This window comes from Acomys russatus, chromosome 32 (genome assembly GCF_903995435.1).
Source record: "Acomys russatus chromosome 32, mAcoRus1.1, whole genome shotgun sequence".
Lineage (NCBI taxonomy): Eukaryota > Metazoa > Chordata > Mammalia > Rodentia > Muridae > Acomys > Acomys russatus.
In genome coordinates, this window is record NC_067168.1 from 31,928,209 (window position 1) to 31,950,157 (window position 21,949).

Below are 21,949 nucleotides of genomic sequence, written 5' to 3' on the forward strand. Positions count from 1 at the left end.
CACATCAATGTTAACAGTCACCATTAATGTTAAACAAGCTTAGGAACAGTTATTTTTTTTCTGACAGTTTATGAAATACAAAACTTAACACTCACCTTTACTTTGCCAGACTTTTATAAAAACTGATGGTATTACACAAAGCAAATCCATCAGTTTCCCAAGCATACCCAATGAAACAGAAGACAGAGCACAAACAAATCGTAGAAAGGGCAGACTCAGGGTTGTGCTACAGTCTAGGCCATGGCAGCTGCCTAGAAGGTTCAGAGGAGCAAGGCCAGCACAGGATCTTCCGATGTACACCCTGGTTCATATGTTATCTCTCTGAGTTTAGAACTGTTTTATTTTCTAAGTATAATAGTCTATATTCTCTAAGAAATAGGCTTAAAAATACACATATGAAATAGTAATAAAGGTCAATTATTCAGCTGATGTGTTGATTTATAAGCAAGGAATGACAAGATGATACTGACAAATACAAAGTGTATCTGTATTAAACTAGAAAGGTGACAAGGACACGTTAATATAATCTGTTATAAATTCCAATCCTGCCTTAACTGTTTTAGACTCTATAACTGTGCGTTAAGTACATTACTCTAAACTGTAATACCAAAGACAGCCATGAACTAATTCTGCTAGACCAAAGACTCACACCTCTATGAAAAACAAAACAACCATTTACACTAAGAAGAGCAAACATTTACTTCAATTATAGTATATGCTTTTCAGTCACAAAAAGAAAGAAAAGAACAGTGATTAGACAGTGGTTGCATCCTGTGACAAAAAAACAAAAACAAAAAAACAACTTGAAATACAAAAATGGTAGCACAAAGTATCAGTCTGCTTACATTGCAGGAAAAAGGAACACAGTAACTGAAACATGGCACTCCTGGCAATTTCTAAACCAAATAGAATGCCTCTGAAATGATTAAATTTATTTATTAGTAAGAAAGCCCCACCACCATAAATAGTACAATATTTAAAAATAAAAAAAATATTTATATCCATCTAAGACAGATAGTGTATTTGTACATTAGAACTCTTTAAGTGCAGAAGGTGGTTCAGGTTTTGCCTTTTGTACTTTTTATTCAGTAATTGCCTATATGTTTATAAAGTTCCATTCAATTGCAAAAGCCAATTCAAATCAAGAAACGTGTCATCAAAGTTGCATAATTTCATTTGGGACTACCAACAGGTTAAAGGTTCAAATCAAGTCTTCTTATATTAATGTTCATGGAAAGTTAAAAAGTCCTTAAATCTTCATTATCCTCTTGAACTTGCCCTTCTAAATGATTCTCAGACTGCAATTCTTAGTTTGCAAATTAAAAAAATGCAATATGCATCATACTTCAAGAAAAGACGATGATGTCGAGCTAGCATTCTTCTGGATCTTTTCCCTGCTTCTTTCAACCTTCTTTATAATTTCAGACACAATGCAGACTGACGAGGTAAGGCCCAAAAGAAACAGCAGATCTGCAAGAGAAAACAAGCTGAGTTTTACAATTCTTTGAAGCAGATTACATGTTAGAACGCACTGTTTCAGAAGAATTTCATGAGGTAGAGATGATTAGTATAAGTTTAAAATGTTGAAAAAGAAATGTAGGAAAAGCAAGATAAATTCTTGCTGGGCAAGCTGGACTGCCCAAGTTCAGCCCCAGAACCCACCCTGGAAGGTTAAAAGCAACTCTGGAAGTTGTCCAGACCTCTGTTATGTGTGCTGTGGCACAAGTGCTTGTACACACATACAAACACACACTAATAATAACTAACTTTAAACATGTGTGTGAAAGAAAAATCTTAGAGAAGTCAGAACTGGAACCCAAATTCTCTGACGACCTTCTCTGAATCCTAAGATCATGTGACTAACTTTTAATAGCAATGCCAATGGTTTCCTATCTGACAGATCTCAAGGCTTTTGCAAAGCACTATTCAAGTATTAACAGGACCTCTGATTCAAAGTGCCTTTCTAGTGATTGACAAGTTTTGCACGTTACATTTCCAAGCCTAGAAGACTGTTTTAATAGTATTCATACTATCTCTGTCTTATTTATTGCTTTAGAAAACTGGAGCTGACTTTTTAAATTTTATTTTTAAAAAGTGGAGGCAATGTGAATATAGAATTAAAATATTAAAATTAAGCTAGCTCACATTTTAAGGTAATCTTCACTTTATATCAAAACCACTAAACTTATACTAAAAAAATATAGGAGACTATAAAACTCACTTTATAAATAAAGAAACGAATTTTTAAAATATGTAAGAATTAAGGATACATTTTCCAAATATACTCTTCTACACACTTAATTATATATATATATATATATATATATATATATATATATTTATTTTTTTTTTTTTTTTTTTTTTGGAGATAGGGTTTCTCTGTGTAGCATTGGTTGTCCTGGACTCACTTTGTAGACCAGGCTGGCCTCAAACTGACAGAGATCCATCTGCTTCTGACTCTGCCTCCCCAAATGCTGGGATTGCAGGTGTGCACCACCACACCCAGCTCTAATTTTGAGTGTATTTTATATTGTTGGTTGTTAGTAATGCTGGATCAAACCAAGGGCCTTGATTACCACCTAAACATTTTACCAGTGTGCTCCACATCTAGCCCTGTAGCATATAGTTAATGCAAGCCAAATTAAAGAATTATAATTTCCACAGAAACACTATAAAGGTTAATATCTCCTGGATCAGACTGGGATATCATGAAATATGAATGTGTTAATAAGAATGGTGAAATACTGAGTTTATTTTAAAATGATTATGTTTTAAGGACAATTTGATTTTCAATGAGCTTAAATATAGTTCTCTCATTTCATAATGGAAATGTCCACATTTTAAAATAAAATATTATAAATTACAATTGGGGCTGGAGAGATAGCTCAGAGGTTAAGAGCACTGGCTGCTTTTCCAGAGGTCTTGAGTTCAATTCCCAGCAACCACATGGTAGCTCACAACCATCTATAATGTGATCTGATGCCTGTTCTGGCCTGTAAGTGTACAAGCAGGCAGAGCACTGTATACATAATAAATAAATAAATCTTTACAATTAATCTACCATAGGTTTTCTAAGTTGTTATATTTAAAAATCATGAAACATGATTTAATAACATATACAGAGTGCAGAGGGTCAAATAAATGAAAACAAGTTTTCCCCCTGAATATCCTAAAATGAAAATATACAAGACCTTTTGTTATAAGTCCTGTCAGTTATGTTTTTATTTCCTATTTTAAAATAGCTTTCTAACAAACACATTTTAAAAAATACAACAATTATCAATGGTACATAGACAGCATTTTCTTTACCCAGTATACTTAGGCTCTCGGTCTGAAAAACCTTCTGAAGTGGAGGGAAGTAAATAACAAGTAACTGTCCCATGATGGATCCAAGAACTGCGTAGCAAAACATCTTATTGCTGCAGAGTCCAATCTCAAACACAGACTTCGTCTGTTGGCAAAACAGAGAGTTCCGATTACTCAGCCCTGCTCACAGAAGTGACATCATGATTATACTTTATTCAATTTTGAATAATCAGTATCACTGAACTCTATCATGCCAACACCACAAAATGCCCTAACTTTATTATTTTTTTGTAAAATCCATATGGAATAAGAAATTCTAATCCAACTTTTTATTTATCAAGAAAAAGGTTGGGGTGGGGGCAAAGATTGTAGGAGCCAAAAGTGGGGGAGGTCTATAGCAGCACAGCATTTGCAGGGGTGACAAGGCTGCTGCTGCACAAGGCAGAGATGGCACAAGACCTGTACAAGATCTAGCCAGCTAAACCTCAGCTGGACAGAAGAGGTCATGACACCCCAACCCTAACTGGGAAGCTACTGGCAACTGATGGCTGCTGAGGGAAAGAACAGGTATGGCCCCTAGGAAAGCAGCCCTGCTCAAGTAAGATGGTCCTACAGCTATGCATATATGGGCAACACTAAGCAGACTGTTTTGTTTCGTTTTTTTAAAGAGAGCAAATGAAGTGGGAAAGGAGGCTAAACGAGGATTAGGAGAGGAGGGGAGTGGATGTGACCAAAACCCATGTATATGTATATGTATATGTATATGTATATGTATATGTATATGTATATATGAAATTCTCAAACAATAAAAATAATTTAGCAGGTTATATTTATATATGTATATGTTTATATATGTGTATATAACAATGAATAACTAATAAAAAGAGCCAGCAAGTTGAAAGAAAGTCAGGAATGTGAAGGACTGGAGGAAGAGGACATGAGAAAGTCTGGAGTGAGGAACAGGAAGGGGGAAATGATGTAATTATGCTTTAACTAAAATTCAAAATAATTGCAGGCTGGGAATCTTAATCCCCAGCACTAAGGAGAGAAGTGGAAGTGACAGTGCTGCCTGTAATCTCAGCGAGCTCCAGCAGGTGCAGACAAGAAGGTCTCAGGGGCTCACTGGCCCTCCTCTCTCTGTCCCTCCCTCCCTCCCGCTCCACTCCCCACCCCTACCCCTACCCCTACCCTTAACCCTACCCTGTGGAATAGTATGTAGCCTCAGCTCCTTCCCCAGCACCATGCCCACCTTCTACCATATTCTGGGTCATAATGATAATGGACTAAGTCTGAAATTGTAAGTGGGCCCCAAACTGAATGTTTTTTAGGAGTTGCCTTGGTCATGGTGTCTCTTCACAACCACAGAACACTGACTAAGACAGTATCTCCAAAATATCAGTAAATTTTTTTCATATTTTGTGAAATTTTTTTTATCCATTCACTAAGGTAGATAACCCCAAACTCTTACCCAACAAATACACTTAATTATGAACATATGGAAAAAGTAAAACTACCTTTCATAAAAAAAATACATGTTCTGCCTACATGTAGGCCTGCATACCAGAAGAGAGCACCAGATCTCATTATAGATGGTTGTAAACCACCAGGCTGTTGTGGGAATTGAACTTAGGACCTTTGGAAGAACAGCCAGTGCTCTTAACCTCTGAGCCATCTCTCCAGCCCCACAAGTACTAGTTTCTAAATTAATAGTCTAAACTAGTGATAAATCACTATACTTGGAAAACTCTAGTATGATAAATGCTTAAGGAAAGAGTTAGGGACTATCAAAGGGTTTCAAAAGGGTAAAAGACTTCTGGAACCAAAAAGAAACAACAGTACATAATGTGCTTTGAAACTGCAGTGAATGGCCACGCAAAGTAAATTATTTTTCAAGGACACTACACTCTCAGAAAGCACCCCAGGTTTTGGTGCTAGTACATTATTTTCTATCAAGAAAATGCAAACATCAATTAATGTACAACATAGGAAGAAAAAAAATAAGAATTCTAAACTTTGACACAATGACAGATGTGACGAGGAACAAACTATCCTTATAACAAGCCTTTCTAAAATGGGACTAAGAGCTTTATAGCATCGTGATATTTGTCCTATGGTCAGATGTTAGTCTAAATATATTCTATACTTATCTAATAATTGAAGATCAGACACCATCTAAGCTCAAATACCCCTTCTGTATTGTTGACCATGGCACATCTTTATACAAAGATGTGTGATGCTGTAATCTGTGGCTACAAAAATAAAAGCTAAAGTATCCATAATCTCTGTCCATTTCCTATGAAAGGCTGTTCTTCTCAAACGGGTGAATTAAGTAGGACATTTTAAGCATACCTGTGACCTGGAACTTAGTGCATTGAACATGTCAAAAAACACAAAGCAAGTGAAAGTCATTGTTGTATCTCGTGGTGTTATCACGTTGTCACGAAGCTGCCAAGAAGAAAGACAAAATGATCTCTTTTTTTGTTTGTTTGTTTATAGCTGAATAAAATGGGCAAACATTGCATGCTTTTAAAATTAAATAGCTTCATTCTAAACATGAAACCTATCTGAACTTTCTACAAACCACCTAGTGAACAAATACACTCTTCATTAAAGTTTAAAAAAAAAAGCTCATGAGCTGTGTTCAGGAATTAAAATACTGGCACTATTTTAACACACCTATGCAAGGACTTAGATTTTCTTATTCTCCCCAAATTTCCATGCACATACTTTACTATATACTTAATGACTTTAAGCTATATTCACTTAATCCATATTTTTCATTCAGAGGGCTCTTCACTTGCCAATCATCTGTACAACACACTGAAATAACTAAGAATCCCAGTACACAGATGCATGGTAACACTGCAGTTTATCCAGTGAATATACCTCTCTCCAGAAGACAAACAAAGTCCCACAAACGATGATTATTGATGAAACAAGTATTTTAAGTATCAAATTTTTTGTCAAAATGCTGTCCTTCCAGTTTCGGGGAGGTTTCCGAATGACATCTTTATCCACTGGCTCTACTCCAAGGCTTAAAAACAAAGAGAACAAAGTACTTTAAAATGTTGTTTACACTTACTTTTACAACCTAATTAGCTTCAATTACCTAGGAAATTAAATGCTTTCTTTTGAAAACAAAATGTTGAATCATAAAGAAGACACTGGCCCCACTGTGGGCCATGCTGGCAGCTGTCTATAGCTACAAGCAGGAAGAAGGAAGCAGGGGACAAAGGGAAGAACAGGAAAGGAAGGAAAGAGAAAGTGAGGGGAGGGCAAGGGAGACAATTGGTTTTGTCATTTTTCTAAACTCTTACGCTTACGCATTTGGCAAAGTATAGCAGGCAATTGATAGCCAATTTTCAAAAAAAAAAAACCCATCTAATTTCATTTACATATAAATTGATTGTTCAAATCCATAACCTACCAAGAAAACAACGTATTTCATACAGGGCGTCTTTGATTAGGCAGATTTACTGCAATGGCCATGACAGACACCATTCACCTACCACACTACTAAAAAATGAGGCACTGAACTTTTTAAACACATATCTTACCAAGGCTCTTAAACAGAATTCAGATATGAAAGTAAATTTGGAGAGTGTTGATTCAGTATTATGAAAGCGTCTCTTATATACAAGAGACTGAACTGTTGCTAGACCTCAGAGCCACTAACAACTGCTATGCACTCAGCATGTGTAACCTGTTTTTGAGAGAACAGTTTAACAAAACCAGTCTTGCCTTGATTTCCCATGCAATCAACGTTTACTGTGTGAGCTATTACATAGCTGAAATCTTAAGTTACATACTTGTCCATGCCCTGACCCAGAGTAGTACATATGTATTTTCATGTGCACCATAATCATTTGCTGGAAACAGCAAACAGGCTGAAAGAGGCCTTATAAAATGGATATCTACAAGTGCTAAAAGCAGCATTAGGAGTCAGTTGAGTCAGTGACTTGATTCCTTGTACAACTCTCATTAAGACTGTTTTAAAGTACCCTTCATTCCTTCCACATGTGATGCTTTCTGTGCTGTTCAATAAAAGAGCCCTTTATTGGACACAGATACGCAGACATACAAGACAGCCTTCAGGCAGGCCTAAATCCTCAGATTCACACGTCACAGTCAGAAAACAGAAGACATGGGGAGTGTGAAGAGGAGAGTTTAAATGCTGGCTCACTCTTGGTTAAATAACAATAACTGGGTGGGGAAAGGGGTGGCACTTCTGATTTCTTCCCCTCAGCCAACAGCAATGCATTAGTGGTGACTGAGCTTATTACTACTGTGTTCAAATTGACTGCAGGAAATGTCTTCACTACAGCCAGTTCTTAGAACTCAGCTTATGTCCTAAGAACAAGAACTGTGATTGTTCCCTGTTCTGTTCCTACCTAAAAGCTGGCACCTCACACAGTGTAAAGGAACAGCACTACAATGAATAAATGCAAAATCAAAAAGAATAAATGATATGCACATATGACAATTCATAAGCAGCATGGTGCTGAAGAGTCCATGAGGAAGGTTTGAAATGTCTCATTCACAGCTGCCTTGTCTTTCCATCATTCATGAATAAAGACTTACCTCTGAGCTGGGGGTCCATCCATAATAATATTGATCCACAAAATCTGCATTGCATTGAGAGGGTTAGGAAAGTTCATTAACGTAGCCAATGAGATTAAAGTTAATGCTGCTATACTCCTGTTGAAAAAGAATCATGTAAAAATTAGCACAGTAAATTTTATACATTTTACTAGTCTCATGTCACTGCAGCTGAGAAGCCAGCTTAGTTGTGCAACACTTGCTGAGAAAGCATGCGGACCTCAGTTTAGACCCTCAGGACCCAAGGGAAAAGTTAGGGTTAGTGGTGCATGCCTGTAAACCCCAGCATGTGAAGATAGACAGGAGGGTCCCTGCAGTTTACCAGGTGGTCAGTCTGGCTAATCAGTAAGCTCCAAGTTCAGTGAAAACATGTTATCAAAGATTAAAGGAAGAGATGAATGAGAAAAACATCCAATGCAAGCACATACAGATATGTGTACACATTCATTACACACACACACACACACACACGCACGCACACGCAAATCATCATGTTCTACATATTTTAAAGTTTCCTATTAATTCAACTGACCTATACTTCATTCATAGGAATATTTTGTTAAGAAGTGAAGAGGCATTTTTAGAAAGTGAGTATGACTCTGCAGCCCAGAGTTGTGCTAATGTAGGCTGAGCTGGCTCAACAATCTACTCAGTCTCCCCACCCCCAGGTGCTGGAATCCAAAGGGAGAGCCACTCTGCCCAGCAAGCAGAGTGTTTTAACAAAAGTGTTGTTGTTGTTGTTGTTGTTTTAAATGCTTACACAACAACAACAAAAGTAGTAAGATCTCCTAATTCTGGTAAAGGCTCTCCCTTAAGTAATACAGACCAGGCCTCTGTAAGTCTCCTGCCTCAGCCTTCTAGAATGCTAGGATTACAAACATGTGCCACCAAGCCCAGATGAGAAGAAGAATTTTTAAACCTACGAAACAATAGTTTCAAAACTATTTAACCATTTTTTGACTATAGAAAACTATTCAGTCTTTAGAAAAAGATAACCAAGAAGCATTACTGGGATTTGACACATCCTCTGTTAGATTTCAGGAACAATTAAATAAATCTCAAAAGATTATCCAGGTATCCTTTAGTATTCATGGGAATTGGCCACTGAATCTCCTTTGAAATGTCAAGGCCCCAGTCACTTATATAAAATGGCAAAATAGCTACTACCTATTATTTATACATTTCCTATTACATACTTTAAATCATCCTACATAATTGATATCTAATATACCTAAACAGTATATTAATAGCTGTTAACACTTTTTTCTTTTTAGAAAGCTACTTATAAGCAATCTTCAAGATATAGGTCAGAACTTCTAGGCATTCTGTTCGTACTTTTCAAATAATTTCTCTTAAAAACCCATTAGTAAAAGTTCTTACAAACTTACGTGCTCAGTTGGAATCTAACAAAATTTTTAATGTTATTATAAATGCCTTTACCCTCTTCAATTGCAGACCTGAAATTTAAAAATAGAGAAATAAGAAAATATCACATAAAGTATGCCTATACGTTTTGAAACTAAGTTTCTAACCAAATAATAATACGTGCTTTAAAAAAAAAATCTATTGTTAAGTAAGATTAGGAAACATGAAAATATTTTAATTCACCAGAGAACTAAGCTCTATTTAAACTATTTTCATTATACAATATTCAAATTTTCTTTCCTCAAAAAACAAAAACAAACAAGCAAACAAAAAACCTGATAGGGCTGAAGTGATGGCTCAGTGACTGAGAGGGCATTCTGCTCCTGCAGAAGACCTGAGTTCTGTTCCTAGCACCCATGTCAAGTGGCTCACAACCAGCTCTAGCCTGAGAGGGGCCGCCACCTCTGGTCTCCATGGGCATCTGCACCACTATGGACACACATACATGTAATTAAAATAAATCTTTTTTTAAAAACTAAACATAAAAACTACATATTCTCTCTCCACCTGAGACAATATTACACATTTCTGATACTAAAACAATGATATTCTATATCCTTCACAGCTCATTTTTTAAAGTAGGTTAAATTAACAGGTCCAAAATTAAATGGCCCCAGGCAGTGATGGAACATGACTTTAATCCCAGCACTTGGGAGACAGAGGCAGGGGGATCTCTGTGAATCTGCGGCCAGCCTGGTCTACAGAGCAAGTCTAGCACTGCCAGGGATGCATCAAGAAACCTTGTCTCAAAAAACAAAACAATACCAACAAAGCCGTGAAAGAATTATGGAATTTCCTTATTGTTCCTTCATAACTATTAGACTAATATGCTATGAAGAATTTAAAGATGTGGTTTACAAAAATTTACTTAAGAATTCTCACATTCACCTTGACCAAGGCTAGAAAAAGGTGCATTCTTAAAATAACTGTATCTTCCAGGAGGAGAAAAAAAAAATACTTCTTTCCTTGCAAAAAGCTGGCAAATGTGGAATCCTGCACTCTAAAGTGAATCCCTTTAGGACACATGTGGGTAACAAAGCATGACAGGACTCATGATTAGCATGTACCATTCACGGCAAAGAGTGCAGCTCAGGTCATTCCATGGGCTGTGCAAAGTGGGAGTCACAGAGCTCTGCCCTGGCATTCCCCTCGAGTCCCAATCAACTGGAAACCATGAGCAGCAAAGGCATTCAGAGCTCAGAAGCAGTATCATGAGCTGAGGGCAACAACAACACTTAATAATATAAGAAAATACACATGAATGTGAACTTAACCACTAATACTACATACATGTCTCTCATAGCTTTAATTATAATGAAGACTGGAGCAAGAGAGTCACTGTTGTAATATCACTCTATGCCCAGAAAACTGTGAAAAATGGCTAGCACTCAGTAAATATTTCTTAAAAGAACAGACTCATCATTTATTATGTCTGTTCCATTTATACCATTACTTTTCTCCTGAATTACATAAAATAAGTTATCCAAAAAACATGGTTTAATCTGCCCAATACTACCAATTCTTTTCCAGCTGAGTTATCTGAAGGTGAGGCGCGTGAGACAGAGGAGACCTAAGGTCTTACATTATGGTCTGGAAATCGTCATCCACCAAGATCATGTCTGCAGCCTCTCTGCAGACATCCGTGCCAGTCTGGCCCATGGCTACGCCGATGTCTGCTGCCTTCAGAGCAACTGCGTCATTTACTCCATCTCCTGTCATGGCTACAACTGACCCATTCTTCTGCAGAGACTAAAGAGGGCCAGAAAGGTAGAGCAGAGAGAATTATTCTGATTTTAAAGAATCAGATAATGGGATAAATAAGTATTATCAACCACTTTTCACAAAATTGAGATTAGAAAAAATATAACTTCATTTTTCAATCAACTTCAATAAAATTTACAAAATAGCTGTTACAAGCACTCTCATCCAAGAGAACTGCGTGTCTGAAATATGACAGTGCACTATATTATGGTTTGTAACTAGGGGATTTTGCTTTCCAGAGAACATCTAACAATGTTTAGTGGCATTTTGACTGCCTTGGGTTGTAAGATGGCACTGACATCTACTGGGCAGGAGCTAAGTATGACACTAAACATTCTAAAATGCCCAAGACAGCACTATCTCCCCTAGCTACAAATAACCCACCATAAACTGTCAACAACCTGAAAATTCAGAAGCTCTTAATTATATGATGGCTAGCTACTATATATAAGTAAATCTGCTTATCAACTGTTGGATACAAATTCAGTTGTCCTGTACTTCAATCAAATGGTATATAATAATACTCTAGTCAATGATGCATTAAATTAAGACAGCAGATGAAGCTGAAATAGTCTTAATGCCTGTTGATATGCAAATGGCATTGGTGTGTCACACACTGCTCACTTATTTGTGGAACATGCCACATAATGAAAAGTTATTTAATGATACAGTTCTAAAACATAGCTTTATTAACAAACTCATGGCAATAATAAGCCTTTCTTGATACTGTGCACCCTCTTAAAACATCTTTCTTAAATTCACACAGTGTCTAACTATCACTTCTCATTCTGGGATGATTCAGCTATGGATCCCTGCCAGAATACACATCTACACTCTGTTTAAAGAGGCTCTACTGGAAAATGATTAATAGCTTCCTTCTATGACTTCCTATGCTAACTAAACTGTTATCGTTTCTCTGTAAAGCTCTTCAAGAACTGTGTGTTTTGTCTCAAAATACTTTTAAGTTTGATATCCCATCAATACTCTTTGTAATGAAGACAAAGTAGCAATATTTTATATAGTGAATTTAAGATAATTTGGTTTTCAGGCACCCACCTTAATAATTTTCATCTTGTGTCTCGGGCTTGCTCTGTAAAATACTGCAACCTGTTAAAACACAGCTACAATAAGAATCTCCAATGTTAACAAGTAGCAGTATTTCTAGATAATAACACTTTTAACAACTTAATTTGGCACAAAGACTGAAATCAATACCATATATGTGCCAACATCCACCTCATGCAGGAATGAAACCTTTACCAAAGCAAAGGGTATATTATATTCATCAAAGGGAACTGCCTACTTGTATAAAGCCTTCCTCTGCAGCTGCCCAGCAAGATTCCAGGACACGGTTTTTGCCTTAAAACTCCCTTACCCTTCTGTTTCTCCCTTCTCCAATGTTTCTCTCACCTAGAGTGCCAATAGGGTCATTATAACAGGAGGATCTGGGCCCAGGGGTCCTGCTCAAACTATGGTACCAGCCAAGGACAATATAGGCAGTAAACTTCGAACCCCTACCCAGATCTAGCCAATGGACAGGACATTCTCCACAGCTGAGTGGAGAGTAGGGACTGACTCTCACACCAACTCTGGTGCCCCATATTTGACCACGTCCCTTGGATGGGGAGACCTGGCGGCACTCAGAGGAAGGATAGCAGGCTACCAAGAAGAGACTTGATACCCTATGAGCAGATACAGGGGGAGGAGGTCCCTCTCAGTCACAGTCATAGGGGAGGGGAGGAAGGGGAAAATGGAAGGGAGGAAGGATACAAGGGATGGGATAACAACTGAGATGTAATATGAATAAATTTTATACACACACACACACACACACAAACACACACACACACACACACCACATATCCCTACCTTAAACACTTGCTGCTACACTGAAGTAGTGAATGCCTGAGTACAGTACAGTCCTAGCCAACTGGAATAAAGACTTCCAACTGGCTATAAACTGTGTCTGAGTGGTCATCCCTAGTGGGCTCCCTGTAACATTTAAATGTATTTAAAAAAAACAAACAAACACTAAGCCACATATATACTCAAAGCATACTTGTAACAACATATGTAAAAGTCCAATTATTCAGAAATCAATGATGAAGTATATGCTGCACTGAAATGCCATGTAAATGTTTGGCAAAAGCCGTAGAATGTACAATATATTCAAATAAAGACTGATGGTGAGTACTAATGTGCTACACTGTGCCTTTGTTCCACATAATTTATTTTCAACACTGGCAAAACACTTCTCTGTAACTATTCTAGGTTACCAAAAATGAAAAGCCTGGTACTGTTTGACTGAAGATGCATTCCTTTACAGGCAGGCACATTTATTAATATGCAATAAATACATCTGTTAATTATAAGGTTTTAATATGCTTCTGATTTCATCTCAAAAATAGAAGCAGCCACTTTCAGACCAAGCAGATCAATCACAACCCATAATGTCAACGATTACTTGGTCTTTTATATGTAGTACGTATCACCACACAAAGTAAAATGGGTTCTTAAAGCACCCAAATAAGTTCATACTGCTCAGTAAAAACAACAAAATTTGGTAAATGTAAAATTAAGGTCTAAAGAAACTATATCCTATACTAAGAAATGACTAGAAAGTAAAGTGTATCTCTACTACTTGCAATTGAAATCAAACTTAGAGATAACACACTGATAATCTTTTGAATTTTATTGTATGTTTGTCTATCAAAGGGGAGTAACAGTGATTAAAGACCAAGTACGACCACTGTGGTTTGGAAGTAAAAAGTGAGGCAACAGGAGGACAGGATAATGCAAAGCTACATTACAAAAGAAGAGAATACAGGGAAATATTGGGGATGGGAGAAACACCAAGAAATTATCCACAAATGGCCTACATATTCTCAGAAGGGCTCTGCAAGGGCATTTCACTCTTCCCTGTTAGCATTGCGCTGGGAATCACATTAGTGATCGGCGTCCACAGCTGTTTAGACTGACATAAACTGACGAGGTATGATGGGGAAAGGAAGTTAGGAAGAAAACAGAAAAGCTTTAAAGCAAAGGTTAGTGAAGAAAGAGGTTAGGGCGATTAGAATAACCAGTCAAAGGTCCTCAAAGCTCATGGAAGACTTCCTACTCATGTAGTAGATAAATTGTAGGTGATTTCTTTTAAAAAATGTATAACCTCCAGAAAGTGAAGCAATACACAAACCAGGAATATGAGGATTCATTAACAGACTGAGTAAAGAAACGGATGTACGAATATGAAACAGAGAAAACAAAGAATGAATAAGGAGACCCTGCCCTACCTATGAACGGCAGGACACATTCTCTCCAACAGAGAATGATGACAAGCCCCACGTATGCTTTACAAGCAGCCAAAACTCATCTTCCACATTCCTCATTATTCTAGGTAAATAAATAAATAAATGCACATGTAGACATTAAAAGATTTGGAATGTATTCCACAGAATTATGAAGATGAAATACTGAAATGGCAAACAGAATTATACGATATTAAGATATAGGAAAACTAGTAGACTGGTAATTTAAAACTCTTATCTATAAAGTAAGAAAAAGGTTCTGCAAATTAATCAGAAACAAAAGCAGGTGAAATAAAACCTGCTGGCTGTCAAAGGTTTACATGAATACAAGACGAAGGGTGGGGGCAAAGTGGAAGGAAGAACAGTCCTGCTCATTAAAAAATCCATTAATGAGTCTGGCATGGTGACACACTCAGGGAGGCAGACACAGGTGGATCTCTGAGTTCAAGGCTAGCCTGGTCTACAAAGAGAGTTCCAGGACAGCAAGGGCTGTTACACAGAGAAATCCTGTCTGGGGTCGGGGGTGGAGTGGGAGAGATCCATTAGTGTTTAAAGCACAGACTCATTTAAAACACATAAAAAGCCTGTAAGAAGGCCATGCTATTATACAATTCCTCTCTATTTAACTAGGTCAATAAGCTAACTTCAAGGCTTGGACTTGATTTTATTTGTCTCTTTAGAACAGTGCCAGGGTATCTGCCATAATCAACACACCCACACTCTACTTGGGAAAGAAAGATGACGTCATCTGTCCAGGCTAATGATATAATTCAGAATTTGCTTCTTCCTTCTCTAAGTATCTTTTAAGCTTGTTTCCAGAATGTATTAGCATTTTGTCAAAGAACCAGGGGGAACTGGAAAAAAAGCAAATCCAAAGCTGGAAGCCCAGGAAAAAGGCTGAACAAAGGTCTAGTGGGGAAATGTTTAAGTGACTATAGATTTTATAATCACTTAGTAATGCATCCCTACCCCATACTGCTGCAGAGGCCAATATAGGGTTGATTTCATAAACTATAAGGTAACACAATACACAAGCTCCCATTCAAATATGTTAAGACCGCCCCCAGCCCCACCCTACCCCCATCCCTTAATCTCAAACAAAGAAAATGTATATGCTGCCCTGGACGCTCTGAAAGAACATTCATGAATGACTAGGGCTTGATAACACTCGAAGTTCTTGAATTTCAGGTGAGTAAACAGTGCATTTCTGATAGAAGCACCCCACTTCATCTATATACTCAGAGATAGAGAAAGTGCAGCCAGGTGTCCAAGGACTCAACACTGCTGCATTAAGTACGGAGTGTGAAAATACAAACTGAAATCTTGTCAGAAGACAGTTCAGCAGGAAGTTTTAAGAACCTTCCCCATGCACTGAACCTTGGTCAGATTATTTCAGATGCAGGAATTTGGTCTACAAAAGTAATTCTATCTGCAAGTTGCATGTACAGTAATGTTCAGAACTACAAGTAACACAAGATGAATTTTTAAGTTACAGACTTGGGCTCCAGTAGCAATGCCATCCCACTCTCACTGGCTCTGAGACATCAAACTTTACTATTGCCCAAAATGGAAATAACCAAGATGCCCTTCAAAACCAAGTGCCACAGTCATATATTCAAGTAAAAATCATAGTTAAGCAAGTTACTGAGTCAGAAAAGGGCATGGCAATGCTTAGTCCAAAGAGCCAGCCTGGAAAGGCTATTTATGATGTAATTTCAACCCCATTACACTCTTAAAATATAAAGAACAAGTAAGGGAAACAGCAAGGATCTCTTAAAGCAACAGGATAGTTCTATATAACACTAATGGTGGGCAAAGTAAATACCCATTTGTCAAAACCCCTAGAAGTAGTAGAGCTGGGGTAGGTATAATTTCCTCACTTATTCAGAAGAATCAAAGCTTGTGCTAAAGAGTCCATTAATTGCTAAAAATTTTCTAAGTGGAGTAATCCATCCTCTATAAAGTGACTATAAATATGTGTAATATGTACACTCCTGATTGTTTCATTACCATTAAAATATTCACAGTAAAACTTCATAAACTACATAAAGTAAAAACTAAGACTTCACTAAAAAAGTGGTTATATAAACACATCTATACCAGGTGTTCATTTACTCATGCACAGTAGACAGCCACACAAAATACAGTATTAAAGGCATATTTTCAAGTAGTATCTCGTTTTCAAAATGATGAAGTTACATAAAATGAGTATTACGCTTGTAAATATATAAAGTACAAACTATGTTTTTGCTAAAATATGTATTTTAAAATTCACACTGGTTAACTTATTATACTAGTGTTATATAACTTAGTATATGTTGAGTGCCTCTATTAGGTTATTGATAATTTGAATAGTAACTTGCTGTTTAATTTTTCTACAATAAGCATATGCTATTATTGAAATTTTTTCTAATAAAAGTTATTAAAATATATATTACAAGCACATACACATAGTAAAAAATATATATATATATATTACACATACACACACACACACACACACACCCGTAAGTTAAGATGTTGATATAATTTAAGGAAATTCTGTATCCTGAAAAGGCAGCTTTTAAGTATAAACCGAAGTAAAAGAAGCAATACATTTTATTATTACTGGCAACATATGGCTAAAACAGCTAGTGGGTCAGGCATAGTAGCACACGCCTTTAATCCCAGCACTCAGGGAGGCAGAGGCAGGAGAATCACTGAGTTAGAAGCCACCCTGGTCTACAAAGTGAGTCTAGAACAGCCAAGGCTACACAGAGAAACCCTATGTAGAAAAACAAACAAAAAACAGCTAACCAAATAAATTCCATATAGTACTTACTTGAAGGACACATGCACACAAATAACAACACGGAAAACATAATGCTGCTCAGCCAGGTTCAATAAGGCCTCCATTAAGCAAAATCAGATAGTGAAAATAACTTCATATAAGAAAATGTGGCTTTAAAGAAGTCACTATGCTATTCAAAACTGGAATGTTTTTTTCTTATAATCTGCTACAAAAGCATTAGAATCAAAGATTAAAAAGCATTCCAATGCCAAACAATCAGCCTTTCAACAGATGGTGCTGGAACAATGAAATACCATGCATAACAAAACAAATTCTGACCACTGCAATATATATAATTAAAATTCTAAATGAATGCTGGCCAAAATAAAAAGCCCTAAAGCTATAAACCTAAGAGAAAACCCTCTGTAATCCTACTGTGGACAAATCTCTTAAATAAGAAATCAGAAGGATGACTGACCCATGAAGTAAAGACTGATAAGCCAGACTTTATCAAATTAATATTTCTCTGCAGCCACCCCAGAAAAAAGCTGAAAAGGGCTACAATTTTTTTTTAAATCTCAGAATTAAAAAAGAAAGCAATGTAATTTTTAAAACTATTCAGACCAGGTAAATAAAGGCCATAATATGGCAAACAAGTACATTTAAAAAAATTGAAATGGAAAGGTTTTAAGGGAAATGCAAATGAAAATCACAGTGAAGCATTCCTATACACCGTGAGAAGGCAGTGAGGGAAGTGACCACTCCATAGGTGCTATCACTAAAGAACAACAGAACAGTCCCACACTGCAAAGAGAAGCTCACAGTGGTGCCACACTGTCACTCAATGCGGAGTATCTTACAAAGTTAAGAACACAGCAGCCATATGACCCAGAAATTACTCAGGTATTTACATGTGAGGAAAACTGACTTTCACAAAGAAACTGATAAACACAGCTTTACTCACTATCAGCAATCACTGAAACAACCCAGCTGTCCTTGGACTGAAGAGATACAGCGCAACCATACACTCAAACACTGCTCAGCAACTGGGGGTGGGCAGCGCACTAAGACACACAGCAACACAGTGAAGGGACATCTCCAATGTGTTATGTGTCAAAGACTCAGGAATCAAAATCAAAAGTCTCATACTAAATGGCCTTATTCTAACAGAATTCAATGAAGTACAGGAACAGAAAATGAATCACTGTGCCAAGCTCTAGACCTAGGGGAGCAGCTGAATGTAAGAGGTCATGAAAGAATTAAGGGATAGGAAACTGTTCTGTGTCCTGTTTGTGACAATGTCTGTAAGTAATGTAGGAATCTGTCCACGCTCAGAACTGTACTCAAGAATAAGTGTGTTTTACCATCTGTAAACAACACCTCGATCTCTTAAAAAAAATAAACAAACTCAAGCAAAAATAAAAGCAACTAAAGTGTAAGTAGTGTCAACTAAACTGTCTTCTCTCCGTCTTCTAATTTATACATACAAGCCCTGAGTTACCACAGTCTTTCCTCGGAGGAGATTCAGTTTTTACCAGAGGTAATGATAACAATATGGTTTATTTCAAAGAAACGTCACTTCAGAATTTGGAGAAGCAAAACTGGTGAGCATTTCTCATTTGCAAGTGGGCAGCTTTGCTGTAACACCCATGATGGCTGGTGCCTGGGCTCTCAGTGGCAGCAGTGCAGGCCTACCTTTGGCACTATCTGTGAAAGCTGCTGGATCTCCATAGCATCCACCTCTTCTCCAGACACAGACTGAGACATTTTAGAATACAATCCCAGGCGGCTAGCTAAAGTAAAAGGAGAAAAAGTATATAACTAACCACATTTCTTTGCTTGAAGAGTTAGTAAAACTAGGATTATTTAGTGTTTTTCTTTAAAAACTGTCAAGGGATCATACAACTGGTAAGACAAAGCTATCTGAAATTCATAGCAGTCTGAAGTTTTCTGCTTGAGTATTTCGGTTTTGTTTAAAATTAACAGTAAAGAATTGTCCCTAAGTCAGCAAACCCTAAAAACTAAAACTAGACTAATCAATTTCTGCTCAGCAGCTCAATTCTAATAGCAATCAGAATGTACTAAAGCAAAAACTGGTGGCAGATTGAGTTGCATGCAATCATGTAGATGCATATAAATGAAAGCACAGGTTGAAAAATCATTCTCCCAACATCATGATTCTAGTGACCCTTAAGGCAACTAAATTTAAACATTTTAGCCCAGACCCATCACAAATTAATAAAATCAGAATTAACGAAGCCTAGCAAATGTTAAATTTAAACTTTACAGGCTCCAAAAAATTGGCACTATGCTTCTCCCCACCTGACATTTCTGAAGGTAACTCTAACTTTCAAACCATGTGATGAGAAACAAAAAGTAGAAAACACGCTATCCTCTTAGTATTTGTGTTCAAGTCTGCTTTGAAAGTTACACTTAAGTTGAAAGAATATATATCCTCAATTTATTCTTCCTTTCACCTCCCTGAGCTGTGTTCACACCTGTCAGCAAGTGAATTATAAAGCATAAAGTCAACTACCCCTCTGAATACACAAATGATTTCATAATGAGTTAGTTTTCAATATTCTTTAATCAAAATTCAGTTTATCTACAATCTTTGATAAGTTTGAGCAAAAACGAGTAAGTTGCTATATAAACTCAATAGTATACAAACGTTATTTCCTAGCTAATGTTTATAAAACTAGGCACTGCAGTGTTTTATGAAATTTTTTGAAATCAAAATGCAGCAGCTCAGCTATACCGATGGCAATTGCAGTCTCCTGTGAGTCTCCAGTGATCATTTTGATGGAGACTCCTGAGGCAATGAGGGTTGTGACAGCTTCTTTGACACCAGTTCTAGGAGGATCAATGATTCCGACCAGGCCAAGGAAGGTCAGCTGTCCCAGTTCCGGACCAGAAGCCAGGGCAAGAACTTAGGAAATAATAAAATACAAAACTGGAAAATACTGGTTGTGAAAGCATTAAATTTAGCTGACAAAAAAAAAAAAAAAAAAAAAACACATAAGGCATATGTCATCTGTAGTTACTGCGTATTATTTACAATTCAAACTTATCACATACCAACACATTGTAGTTCAATAATTCTGTAGGTTGCTTTTAGGCTATTAAAAATTAAAAGAAATAAAACCAAAGAATATTAAGCAGAGAAGACAAATGAGAAAGAATTAAGAACATTCTTTCATAGCAAACACATACAGCCACCATCCAAAGAAACTACAACATCCTTAGAAAATATCATTCATTATATAGGGGAAAGTAAGATTTCCTCAATTAAAACTCAAATTTAAGCAAACAGGCCCCTTTGAAGGTAGCTTCTAATATATCTTCATCTGAGAAGGCTTTATTAATTGTACACAGCCTGTATATACACAATTTTATATATGCTAAACACTAAAAAGAAAAGTTCATTTATAAAGTGTTCTTAAGGTCATTAATACCAACAAAGTCTGTTTTCACTGCCTCCAAACATTAACAAGCATCTCTTGCTCATAATTTTAGCTGTCCAGGAGCTCTTATCTATCTTATCATTATGTTTAGTTTCCTGTCATCATTAAGCAACAAGATTAAAGAGAAAGTTATGCTCATTTTCCAGGTATCACTCAGCTTACTGAGAATTCTGTAACTTCTAGTCACTACCATGATAAATCAAAAGGACATATGTAAAAGTAACTTTTATTCTCCTTGCTCAATTGTCTCAGAGGCTTACTGCCTCCTTCTGCTGGCCTAGGCCTAGTCCTGGAAGCTTATAGCCTCCATACCATCTAACCTAGGCCTAGCACATTTTCAGCCTCTGAGGCTTACTGCTTAATAACCTCACCCTTACTTGTTCTTTCTGAGCTCTGGGCTGGCTGGTTCAACTCAGCTGTTCTGGCTCAAACTCCTCTCCCAGCTGACTTATTTAATCTAACTTCTCTCTCAGGTCTGAATTGCTCTGCCTGGCCTCAAATTAACTCAGCAATCTGCTCTAATCTTCTGGCTCATTGTCTTCACCTGAGTTCTCTCTCTGCAACCTATCTCTCTATTACCATCCTGGTAAAAACTGCCTTCTCTCTCTCTCTCTCTCTCTCTCTCTCTCTCTCTCTGAAAAACTGCCTCTTAAATAGCTCCTCTTTCCTCTCTCTTCTCCTGAGAGTTGGACATATCCTATTCAATCAAATCTTCTCTGATTCACCACCTTTTCTACCACTAAATTAGGCATCAGTTTCAAACATGGGTGCTTCCTTCTACAAACTAACTTTACCTTCGTTTGGGAATAAAAGCATGCACCACCACAACTGGACCTACGCTTTTCTTTACCTGATACTTGCTCTATCCCAGGCTGCCCTTGAACTCAGACCTGTTTGCCTCTGTCTCCTGGATTAAAGGTGTGTTTATATTCCAGTCGGATCACACAGATCTAGAAGATCTTTGGATGTGATCTCTTGCCAGAACAGCCATGTTCTGAATTAATATTTTTCTACAAACATATCTGCAGCAGGGAGATTATGAGACCAAACACTTACTAATAAGTATCCGCAAAAGCACACTAAACTTAAGTGTCTCAAAGGGAGCTTGCAAAGTCCCAAAAGAGACCAAAGAACAGTACTTATTCTTATTTAGGCAGAAAACACACATGGAGGATTGAAAAGTCAAAGTTGAAGACAAACCACTTCTGTTTAAGTGTGCAGGTATACCCCACAAAGGCTTTCACGCTGAATGGAAAGAGCTACCTGGCAGTCCCTGGTGCTAGGAGAGAGGCAGAAGGCAATACAAGGAGTATCAATGT

The 21,949-nt window shown here is 37.1% G+C and overlaps 1 protein-coding gene across 5 annotated transcripts in view; it reads right to left on the bottom strand.

Annotated features, from left to right (window-relative positions):
- Nucleotides 1–243: 243 nt before the first annotated feature.
- The window catches only part of Atp2c1 (ATPase secretory pathway Ca2+ transporting 1), a 118,172-nt gene continuing 96,466 nt past the window's right edge, over nt 244–21,949 (bottom strand). For all 5 annotated transcript variants that reach the window (XM_051140451.1, XM_051140453.1, XM_051140455.1 and 2 more), the window contains 10 exons: nt 19,925–20,095; nt 18,862–18,959; nt 12,148–12,198; nt 10,913–11,079; nt 9,294–9,362; nt 7,888–8,004; nt 6,193–6,340; nt 5,656–5,751; nt 3,310–3,451; nt 244–1,470 (listed from right to left, as the gene is read on the bottom strand). In XM_051140451.1, the coding sequence (XP_050996408.1) occupies nt 1,340–1,470; nt 3,310–3,451; nt 5,656–5,751; nt 6,193–6,340; nt 7,888–8,004; nt 9,294–9,362; nt 10,913–11,079; nt 12,148–12,198; nt 18,862–18,959; nt 19,925–20,095 (1,190 nt within the window). In that variant the 3' untranslated portion in view covers nt 244–1,339. The remainder of the gene's footprint in view (nt 1,471–3,309; nt 3,452–5,655; nt 5,752–6,192; nt 6,341–7,887; nt 8,005–9,293; nt 9,363–10,912; nt 11,080–12,147; nt 12,199–18,861; nt 18,960–19,924; nt 20,096–21,949) is intronic.